This window comes from Pygocentrus nattereri, chromosome 3 (assembly GCF_015220715.1).
Source record: "Pygocentrus nattereri isolate fPygNat1 chromosome 3, fPygNat1.pri, whole genome shotgun sequence".
In the NCBI taxonomy this organism is placed as follows: Eukaryota; Metazoa; Chordata; class Actinopteri; order Characiformes; family Serrasalmidae; genus Pygocentrus; species Pygocentrus nattereri.
Window position 1 is genome coordinate 5571182 of NC_051213.1, and position 11424 is coordinate 5582605.

The 11424-nt window shown below is 43.2% G+C and overlaps 1 protein-coding gene across 5 annotated transcripts in view; it reads right to left on the reverse strand.

Annotated features, from left to right (window-relative positions):
- The window catches only part of arhgap29a (Rho GTPase activating protein 29a), a 111638-nt gene that overhangs the window by 39016 nt on the left and 61198 nt on the right, over positions 1-11424 (reverse strand). For 3 of the 5 annotated variants that reach the window (XM_037536761.1, XM_017684516.2, XM_037536762.1), the window contains one exon: positions 59-155. In XM_037536761.1, coding sequence (XP_037392658.1) covers positions 59-155 — 97 coding nt within the window. Of the gene's footprint in view, positions 1-58; positions 156-4309; positions 4619-11424 lie in introns of those variants that run through there. The other 2 variants (XM_017684517.2, XM_017684518.2) reach the window with 2 other exon arrangements.

Below are 11424 nucleotides of genomic sequence, written 5' to 3' on the forward strand. Positions count from 1 at the left end.
ACCAACAGCCTCCTCAAAACTTCAAAACTGCACAAATATCTGGGGAAAGTGAACTCACACATTGCCGAAGGTGAAGGCCAGTGTGTCTATAGACGAGTAGATTTCTCCAAACAGCTCCTGCTTGTTGTCTTCATTCACCTCCTTGTAGTTGACACCTGTCGGAGGGTGAGGGAGCGTTAGGAGCTGGAGCGTGGAACCAAAATGAGAGAGAGGACCAATACACAAATGATGTCGCTGTGGAAACCACTGCTAACACACACACACACACACACACACACACACACACACACAAAAACTCATCTAACCTGCTATTAAGTTCCTGTGCAGGGAGGCAGGTTCAGAACAAAGCTTGAAACAAAACTAGGTTTGAATTCATATCATCTGCAGGAGTATGTATATATATATATATATATATATATATATATATATATATATATAGCCTGTGTGTGTGTGTGTGTGTGTGTGTGTGTTATTACATACCTACAAATTATTCCATTTATGCAGTTTATATTCAGTTTATACTGTGCAAAAGTCAAAGACCCTACATTTATTATATTTCCAGTCAAAGCAGCCATTAAGCACAAGTTTTTCAGTGTTCAGTGTCAAGAAAGAAGCAGAAAACATACTTAACAGAAAATGAAGCCTCAACAACTAAATATATTTTTTCAGTCCACTCGTCACCTTCATTCCAGCTTCCATTCTCTTCAGGAGCCTCACTTTCAGCTCCTCAAAGAACCTGCAGACACGCCTCCAAAGCTCAGTCTGAGAAGGTGGTTGATTTTCTGAAGTAATCAAACCCATTCAGTGGTGCTGAGGTCTGGACTCTGGGGTGGTCAGTCCATCGTCCAGCTTCTTTGTTCTTCCGTCTCCTTTTCTCAGTGAGGTTCTTTTCGATCAGCCACACGTCCTTTCAGACCCACAGCACTGAGTGGTCTTCTCACAGTGGAAGGATGGACAGGAACCCCTGTGGATGTTTTCAGATCTGAAGCAACTTGATGTTCTCCTCTCTCTCAGAGATCAAAGCTTTCAGTGCTGCTTATCTGATGGGGGCAGTCTTGTCATCTAGCAGTTCTTCCAGGTGGTTGTTAGGAGAAACATTTTCTATGGAGCTTCTAATGATTTTCTGAAGTTGACTTTCTCCTTCATTATGCAAGTGGATTACCTTGTATCTGACCTCCTTAGAAATATCCCATGAAAAATAACTTGTACTTCACCCCTTAAAACCCCAGGCATAATACTAAGGCTTATTATTCAGTAACAAAAAGGACTTCAATGCAAAGTTGGCTGTGCTATTTTGAGGTTTCAGGAGTGTGTAATAAAACCTTGGGCCCACTGGTGGGACCCATTTATGGGGTTAATGGCTGTTTGGACTGGAAATGAAATCTTCAATTTCGCACAGTACGCTCTATAAATTATCCAGGAACTACATAAACTGAACTGAAGTGGGGGCTCACACACAGACCCTTAGAGTTTAAGAGGTTTAAATACACAGTGAGAATGATTACTACTGAAACCGCATTAGTTGGGAGGCGTATATAAAAAGCACTTCAGAACGTCAGAAGTGAATCAGAACCAGCAGACTGAGGAGGCCCGGGTGCATGGTTGGGTCTCAAATCTCTCAAAGTGTTTCCTGTACTGGGTCTAAACACTGTGACAGTGGAGACGGAGAGGGGCGAAAACATGAGCGCAAATAGGCTATAATCAGCGCCCACAATAAACTTCCTGTCAAACCCGGTGCAGAAAAAATAAACGAGGGGAGAGCGGCAGCCCCGCCAAAGCCACTGACGCCATTCCAGCAACATCACTGCTGTTCCGGAGGATTCTAGGGATGTTAGAGAGCCGCCAAAATCACTTCATCATTCAGCACACAAGCTGAGCTTCAACATCTTTCAGCGTGGGTTTTATTCAGTGGTGGACAGTAACTGAGTAACTGAGTAAATGTAATTAGTTTCTGTACTTTAGTATTTTTGGTGTATCTGTACTGAAGTTTCTCCGTTCTGGACTTTTTCCTTTCACTCCACTACATTTTAGAGTCTAATATCCGACTTTTTCCTCCTACATTTTGAGAAATCTGTCGTTCCTTTTGGTTTCTGTGTGTATAAAAACGTAACATGTCAAAACGAAAGAAGCGCAAAGCCAGAGCACCAATCAGGGCCCAGCGGTCACTTTGTTTAGAGCTGGTTTTGACCTGTTGGTCATACCGACCCAGTGCAGCACGCGGTTCAACGTCAGCGCAGCAGCGTAAAACTTTGGGAGAGTCTGTTCAACATAAATGATGAACTAACCTAACTTTGTGTAAATAGAGCTCAATATAGAAATATGTCCACATATGCAGTCGAGACTGACGCGGCTTTTTTCTGAATTTCTACAAACACCATTTCATTTTATAGTAAATGAGTTTGGGCTGGTTTATGTTTATGAACAGACGCCTACAGATCAACATAGTAAAGGAGCTCATCTGTGATCCTGAGTTTAAAGCCAGTTTTTATTCAACTTAAACTTGGAACTAAGTTGTAAATAAATCTGAAACTGAAACTTTGCTTGTGTGTAAAAAGTGATTTCAGAGCCACTCGGTTCTCCCTGATGGAAACTGTTTACCTTCAGTGTTTTGTGCTTCTGATCATTTTAATAGACGTCAGCGTCACTAATTTATGACGTTCTATTAAAAGACTGGTTTACCAAGAGAGACGCTGGAGGACTTTCACCTGAAATGAGTTCATGAAGCCAGTCTGGTTATAAAAATGATAACAGGACATCAGAGCCAGAATTACTCTTTTAGTACTTTTACTTTATACTTAAGTACATTTGAAGGGAAATACTTTAGTACTTTTACTCAAGTGGAGGTCTAAAGGGAGGAACTTCTACTTTTACTGGAGGAATATTTTACCTTGGGTGTCTCTACTTTAACTCAAGTACATGACTTGTGTAATTCGTCCACCTCTGGTTTTATTCAGCAGTGCTGCTGGTGCTCCACAATAGTGCTTAACCATCAGAAGTCTAGAGTTATTGCTGTTTTGTTATACTTTCCATTCAGATCAGTGGTCACCAAACCCTCCTGGAGATCTATGTTCCAGCAGGTTTCACCTCCAACCCATAACTAACTCCTCATTCAGCCCATCAAAGACTTCTGAATGTAAAGAAGCTTTGCAGACATCTCTTGATCCAATGTTTCTTCTGAAACGAAGGGCGTTAATAGTGAGTTTGTTCCCCCTTTGCTGCAGTAACAGCTTCTACTCTTCTGGAGAAGGCTTAACACTAGATGTTGGAACACTGCTGTGAGGATTTGATTGAGCAATAGTGAGGTCAGGTACTGATGTTGGATGGTCAGATCTGGGTCACTCCAACTCATCCCAAAGGTACCGGATGGAGCTCCATCACTCCAGAGAAGCACTAAACAGTTCCACTGCTCCACAGCCCAATGCTGGGGGGGGCCTTTACACCCCTCTAGCCCACACTTGGCATAATGCATGGTGACCACAAGCTGCTCCAGAGCATCCCAATTTCTATGGAGATTATACAAGCTAAAGCAGCAACACTAACGTTTCTGAATATGCTAATTAAAATGGGTGTCTGGATACTTTTGGACATACAATGTACTACTTTATAGTGGCATGGATTTATGATAACATAATTATATAAATAAATACAGGGTTATGTAATTAAGTGCATGTTCATTTACAGTATATTCTGTCTATAAAAGTCTTTTTTCTGATGACAAAACAAAAACACCAAATTCAAATCAGTTCAATTCAAACAGTTACGAACACAAATGTGGTATGAATTGCATGTTTCAGCTTGTTTCATTGAGCTATGAGTGAAAAGTAATTCAACAAAATAATAAGAAGGTATGGACACATCCTAGAGAGACACTTACGTTCCTAACAGTGTTCTCCAGTCAAATATGAACCTGCTAAAATGTTCCGTCTTCTTTTATAAAGCACGTCGTATCAACCTCGTAACTTTACAGGAGAAGGAAAAAACCTGCTTTACTTTTAATGTAAGTCAATGGAACCAGACGTTTTTCCAAGTCATTTTGGTCCATTTATTTTGGTCCATTCTTCATGGAATTTACACACAATGTAAAAGACAACAGGCACTTTCAGATTATGCCAAAACCTGAAATATGACAAAAATGGAGATACGAGGTTCTGCTCCAACAGCAACGATGTGCAACCTTCTTTGAACAGGAATTACGTTACCTCCAAACGTTACCTCAGGCCAGGGAGACCTTCCTGTGTAGAACTAAACTCAGGAGGAACCTCTACACACCATCTAAGATTTGAAGCCGCTCAAATTCCGCACTACTTACCTACTGCAACACTTCCCATCCAGCTTAGCGACCACAGGTGCTCAGCACAGAAATGAAACGGCGCCAATGGTTCCTTAAGCAGTCCAGATAGGTATCCCAAGTAGATGTGGTGCAGCTCCTTCCTTGAGATTCTTAATATTTTGTTCCCTCCTCAAGAGCAAGAGGCTGATAAAGTCCATTCGACTGGTACCAAAACAGAAAGGCCGCAAAAACGTCCAGATTTCGAAGATACCTTTGGAGAAATCCTGAAAAAGTGATGGGCGCGCAAATATAGTTGTCCCTGAAACTTCAACTACCTTTGTTTGTGAAGCTATGGTTGGCAGTCACGTCCCCTTTCCAATAACCACCCCCCCACCCCCCCGGCCCCCAACAGGACATCCTGAAGCTCACGAGAACACAATGGCAGCCTTCTCCAGCTACTCACTCACAGTCCAACCGTGGAAATTACATCATCATGTAAAAATGTCATTGTTTTCCCTTTTTTCTTCTCCTCTACTCTCTGGGAAACGTACTAGAGTCCGGCCTGCTCATCAATCCGCTGGTCGGCCACAGGAAACGGGCTGTCAAAACAGAGACTGATGGATCCCAACGTTTTTGGGGTCCATGCTGGGGTGAGAGGCAGACGGTATCTCATAAGCCCTCCACGTCGAACCCTCCAGAGTACAGTAGGATGTTCATCCACGATACAGCTAATTGAATGTCTTAGAGCGGATGCTGTGGACCTGCAGTGCTGGAGTCGGACGTTCCTGCTTTAGGCTAAGGCTGCTGCCTGCAACCAGCGTGAATAGGAATCTGGCCTGAGCTGTACGTCAGCAGTGTAGGGTAGTGTTGGGCTGTGGAGCAGTGGAACTGTGTTCTCTGGAAGGATGGAGCTCCATCCAGTAACTTTGGGATGAGTTGGTGTGATCCAGAAATGACCTTCAGTACCTGACCTCACTAATGCTCAATCAAATCCTCACAGCAATGTTCCAAAATCTAGTGTGAAGCCTTCGCAGAAGAGTAGAGGCTGTTATTGCAGCAAAGAGGGACAAACTCACTATTAATGCCCTTCATTTCAGAAGAAACGCTGGATCAGCAGGTGTCTACAAACTCAAACATACAGTGTATCTCAATGCATCACGGCAGAGTGATTAGATCACAGTGGTTAATGTTCATATATCTGCTGCTCGTATCTTCACTGTGGTGCATTTTTAGCAAATGACGAGGTACAGGATCTATAGAAGAACCCTCAAAAGATTTGTGGCTACTGCCACCTACGGGAGTGGAGTAGAATCTTCATCCACAAGACAATGAGAATGAAAACACAAATAAATATCTAAACAAATGTTGGTACAAGGGTTCAAAGTATTGATGCAAAGTTGTGAAAAACGGAATTCAGACCCCACAATAAAAGATGTACTGGTGCAGCGCAAGAGGAGAATATTGCATCAGGAATCTGGCCCAGCACTTAACCTCTTCAACTCCTTGGGACCACCAGACACTTGGTCATGTTCTTCATAACGTTCATATTCCATAAGCTCCATTCAGAAGCTGGGCGTCGTGTGAGGCTGTAGCTCTTCCCTCCAGTCTAATAGACAGTGATGTCATTTTAAACCCTTATAATAAAAGAAGCTGAACTTTGTTTTTCTACTGAAAGTCGACCCGTTTTTCCCCAAATCTGGGCTCTAAACTATAAACAGACGGCGTCTCTTCAGTGATCTGCTCTGGAAACATCACTTTTAGAGAACAACACAAAGAGCGTCCGAGATTTTTGGCTTTCAGCAGTAAATTGTAAACACATAGCTGCTGTCGGAACAAAACCTTGTATCTAAAATGGTCAAAATCAAATCGGTAACTTTACAGGAGAAGGAAAAAACCTACATTACTTTTAATGTCAATGGAACCAAAGTTATTTCCAAGTCATTTTTGCCCATTTATTTTGGTCCATCCTTCATGAAACGTACACACAATGTAAAGGCCAACAAGCATTTTCAAATTATGTCATAAACTGAAAATCGGCAAAAATGGAGATACAAGGTTTTGTTCCGACAACAGCGATAGAGCAATACATGTGATCATAAAACACATTGTTAATTTGAGGGGAACTTTTAAAAGAACATAAATAAAATTTTAATTTACATTTATTTAATGCAGTTACTGGATAATTACTATATTAATCTAAACAGTAGGACCACCTACACTCTCAGAAATAAAGGTACTAGACTCTCACTGCGGCAGCTCTTGTCACTGGGGTGGAACCCTCAAAGCTCCATCTCAGTGCCTTTAGTCAGGGAACATAACTGAACCATAATCCACTGAAATGATCTGTTCTAAGCTGTCCTGACTCCACACACCCCGCCTCGCCTCCAGGCATTTACTCTACTGCTCTGTTTTAAAACATTCGCTTATGAAAAGGTACAAATACCAACTTTTCACCTGGAGAACCTGATTTAAGCTACACAATCAGACCTTAGAACCACTGTTGGAGCTCTGTTGGGAACGTTTACTCTGTTTGTACCTTGCACAAACCTTCATTACTAAGAGTTTAATAGGAATATTACCTCTTCTTCTATTCAACAGATCAGGCTTTTGTTTAAAGTTATCTGGCTAACTAAAACGTCTAAGGTAGTTTGTGAAATGACATGATTATTGCAGTTCCCTCCTTGCAGGCCTTCTCTCATTTGCCAAGCCTCCTCTAGGAAACACTCAGAATTTTGCAGCCCATCCATGAAAGCGGGAAGTGGGGACGCTGAGGTGCTGCAGCACCCTTAATTCCAGGGTCGCAACTGTTAAAAACAATAATAATATTAATATAGATGTCTGAACTTTTTAATGCAGCACTTTTTTAGTGCAGCAAAGCCTCATGTGTGCTTGATTTAGAGTGGAGTTTGTATTTTCTATTCTTATTAATATATTTTCAAAAACCTACAGTAGTCTTGCACTGTTTAACCCTTGTGTGGTGTTGATGTGTTTGGTCTGCTGGACCCACCACATTATTGTTTTAAATCAATACAGCCATAACAGTCTATGTAGAAATACCAGATGTTTCAAATATCACAAGTTGCCAGTGTGGGGTTCTCCTGTAGCAGCTGTAGCCAGTCAGCAGCCTGTCCATGTTGTCCACCCTCGCTCTCACACACACACACACACACACACACACACACACACACACACACACATACACACACACACACACACACTAACAGCAGGCCATGTAGGAGGAGAACACAGTGACGGACACAGCAGCTCCACATCTTTATCCCAGTGGGTTCAGCTCAACACCATGTGTAGTATAAATGTGTGGGGGGTGAACAGAGTGAAGACCCTGAAAATGGGTCATTTTACATGTCACAGAAAATGAGCAAAGACCAAGAATCTGAGGATGAAATCATAATAAATCACATCTTTCATCACGTCATCACGCTTAAACTTTCAGCGTCTGCAACTTAAAACACCTTCCCACGTCCCTGAGCCCCTCTGGTCCACAACCTCCTAGAGTTCTCCTGTGTGGCTCCTGTGCTGAGATCACTCCACTGGCTTCCCAAGGAAGCAAGGAGGAGATATAAAGCTCTGGTTCTCACACTCCAGGCTTCACGGCGCTGAGCTCACCTTGGTTTAGATCTACACACCTGTAGGCAAACTTAGGTCTTTTGGCATGTCCTTCCCTCAAATATGAGCATGCCTGAGGGTCACGTCTCGCTGCTTTAGTGCTCTTGCCTCTCCGTGGCGAAACGTACTTCGCCCTAAACTCCACACTGCAGTCTTTTCGGTTTCCTTCACCAGTCTGCAGCCTTTCCTCTCAGGTTATACCTTGGTTAGCACTCTTCCGCAATCGTTCCACCTTCATGTCTGACTGACTGCATCATTTCTCTTTCAAACCTCTATTTTTCTGCTTTATTGTCGCCTGAATTAGAAAAACACGCCACACTTTATTCTCCACAATATCTACATTTGTCTATTCTAGATTCTTGTAGTATCTCTAGATGTTTGGGCCCGATCCCATGTCTTATTTTTACCCCAACCCCTGGTTTTTGAGAGTCATCTTTCCCCTTGGAACTGAGTTACAAGAGATAGTGGTGGAAAACTTCCCCTCTGAAATGGGACCCTCAAATAGAGCATCACTTCATTAACAGCTACTAGAGCTGCTCTGTAGGCGACCCTGCCCGTCTGCAGGGACAGCAGACGAGGGGAAAGTTCAGCTCCTCACTGCTGGGCTTTAGTTAAATTTAGGGAATCATCCGCCTTCAAAGAGGGGGCAGTTATTTATTATCACCCCCCCACCAAATTCTTCAGTGACACGAAGCTGAAGTCAGATATTCTCCAGCTTATTTTTCGAACTTTCCTGTTCCACCTTAAATGGAACATTCTGGCACTTCAGGCATCAGAACTGCTGAACTATTTAAGGTGGAACGGGAAAGTTAGCTAGCTAGCCACAGAGACATGAGAAATGACCATAATACACTGAAATGACTCAAAGCTAAGATAAAACAGTGGTTTTCAGACTTTTTAACAGAGAAAATTCTCACTTTTATGGGTTTCTTTGCTCTCTTGTTCAGCCGTCTTGCTGTTTTTCTGTTTTTCCCGTATCGCTCTGTTTGAAGTGTCTCTGAAAAACCTCTGTTTGGACGGTCATGTAGCCCTAACACTTCACCCCTCCCCTCAATCTCAACAAAAATCGGGACACGACATGAACGCGCAAAAAGGAGTGATAGGGCTGCGCGGTAGGGATGAGGGGTGAAACACGATCGGCCCTTTGCTTCCACTGTTCGCATGTTTTGCAAGTCACTCTACATCAAAACATCTCCTAAATGAATACACGTAAATATAAATGTCCTCCACTTCTTCTGCCGACCACTCCCGAGAGATCCCACATCACCGGCACAGGAACTGCCCCCTACTTCTGAAACTCAACACTTCCATCGCAGAGCATGAGAGCGCTCCGGCCTTTTGTAATGAAGCCAGGAAGAGCAAAGGGATGAGAACGCAGAGCGAAGGAGAGAGGAAAATTCCCACCCTGGCCCACGTTCAAGAAAACAGAAGAGCTGGTTTATTTCCACAGAAGGCGGTGTTGTGTGCGGGGATGGTTGAGGGCAGGGCGTGTGAGGTATGTTAACATCAGCGAAAATGTTTCACCATCAGAGGTCTGGGTCCAGAACCCTATGTGCTGTCTCGACTCCTCTGAAGAACCACAAATGCAACCTGACTTGACCTCCTACTCGACTGACAGCCTGCTGTCCTTTTTCACAATCCTGCCCAGTAAGGTCAGCATCCCATTCTTGCAGCAGGATTACTAAAATCACCAGGTGTTTCCTAATTTCTGCTGGTTTCTCTGACCACTTCAGTGTTTTCCAACCTCGAACAACACCCGAGTCATCTGGACAAAAACGGCTATTAAATGAAAGTTCAATACAAACACAAACACGCTCTTCACTTTTATTCCAGCTTCCATCCTCTTCAGGAGACTCACTTCCAGCTCCTCAAAGAACCTGCAGACACGCCTCCAAAGCTCAGGCTGAGAAGCTGTTTGATCATTTTCTGAAGTAATCAAACCCATTCAGTGGTGTTGAGGTCTGGACTCTGGGGCGGTCAGTCCATCGTTCAGCTTCTTTCTTTGCTGTGTCCATCTCCTTTTCTCAGTGAGGTTCTTCTTGATCAGGTACACGTCCTTTTAGACCCACAGTGCTGAGTGGTCTTCTCACAGTGGAAGGATGGACAGAAACACCTGGATGTTTTCAGATCTGAGGCAGCTTGATCTTCTCCTCTCTCTCAGAGATCAAAGCTTTCAGTGCTGCTTATCTGATGGGGGCAGTTTTGGTGTCCACCAGCTCTTCCAGGTGGTTGTTAGGAGGAACATTTTCTCTCTAGCTTTTAGTCATTTTTTTGAACTCTGTTTTGGAAAGTCCAGTGGATAATCTTATATCTAATCTCTTCAGAAACATCTCCTAAAAAATGACTGAAAGAATGAAAGAATGACTGTTTTGACTGGAAAGAGGGTCTCAGACACAGCCATAGCTCCATATCTCACCTCAGGTAGTGCAATCTGGACCTTCACTGATTGTGATCTCCTAAAATCTACTTGTGCAATGGGTTATGTGTGCTTACGTGTACAAGTGAGTGAGTCAGCGTGGCATGTGGTCACAGCATGTGTGGTCAAGACTGAACTTCAGCCCTCTGGTGGCAAGATTTGGAAAAAATGTTAAAGTAGCTATTACGGTCATGAACAGAAGAGGAAAACTGTTTTTAGCATCTTTTAAATGGAAACAAACTCACAAATTCTATTGGTACATTTCCATGACTCGTTCACAGGTAAAGGACACCTGGCGTTTATAAAAGGTGCAAGGAATTAAACAAAAGCTGAAAAAATACAGTCAAGTTTTTCTTATTACACTGAAAAACAGGCTTGTTGACGTTATGCAAGAACAAAGAGGGCAAGAAAGAAAAGACAGAGGGACCGAGTCTCCGAAGGTTCTGTCTGTTTGCATGTCCGGTTCTGCATGTTACTGTTACACCACGGCGGAGGGGGCCAGTCGCAGGTTTACACAGGGATGTCACATGACGCATTCAGGGCCAACTGTCAAAACAGGGCCACAGCAAATCAATACAGATTCATGCTGAGGGTCAGCGGCAGCACTGTGACCAATCAGATCCTTCATTCACCTCAACACAGGCAATAACAAACTCTCAAACTGACCAGAGAGAAAGAGCAGAGGACGGAGAACAAACATGCACACATAGCTCCGTATTACTGCACTGCCTTAACGTTGCTATACTGACCCTGACCTTAACCTCAGTGACCAATGTTTTACATTAAATTTAATACTTTTAAGATCTCAGCGCTGCAAAAGTAACACTATAATACAAAATTTTATACATGTATGTATATTTATTTCAAACTGATGAGAGAGAGAGAGAGTGAGAGTGAGAGTGAGAGAGAGAGTGAGAGAGAGAGTGTGTGAGAGAGAGAGAGAGAGAGAGAGTGAGAGAGAGTGAGAGAGTGAGTGTGAGAGAGAGAGAGGTGTAGAGAGAGAGTGGTGTAGAGAGAGAGTGGTGTAGAGAGAGAGAGAGAGTGGTGTAGAGAGAGAGAGAGAGAGAGAGAGAGAGAGAGAGAGTGAGAGAGAGAGAGAGAGAGAGAGAGA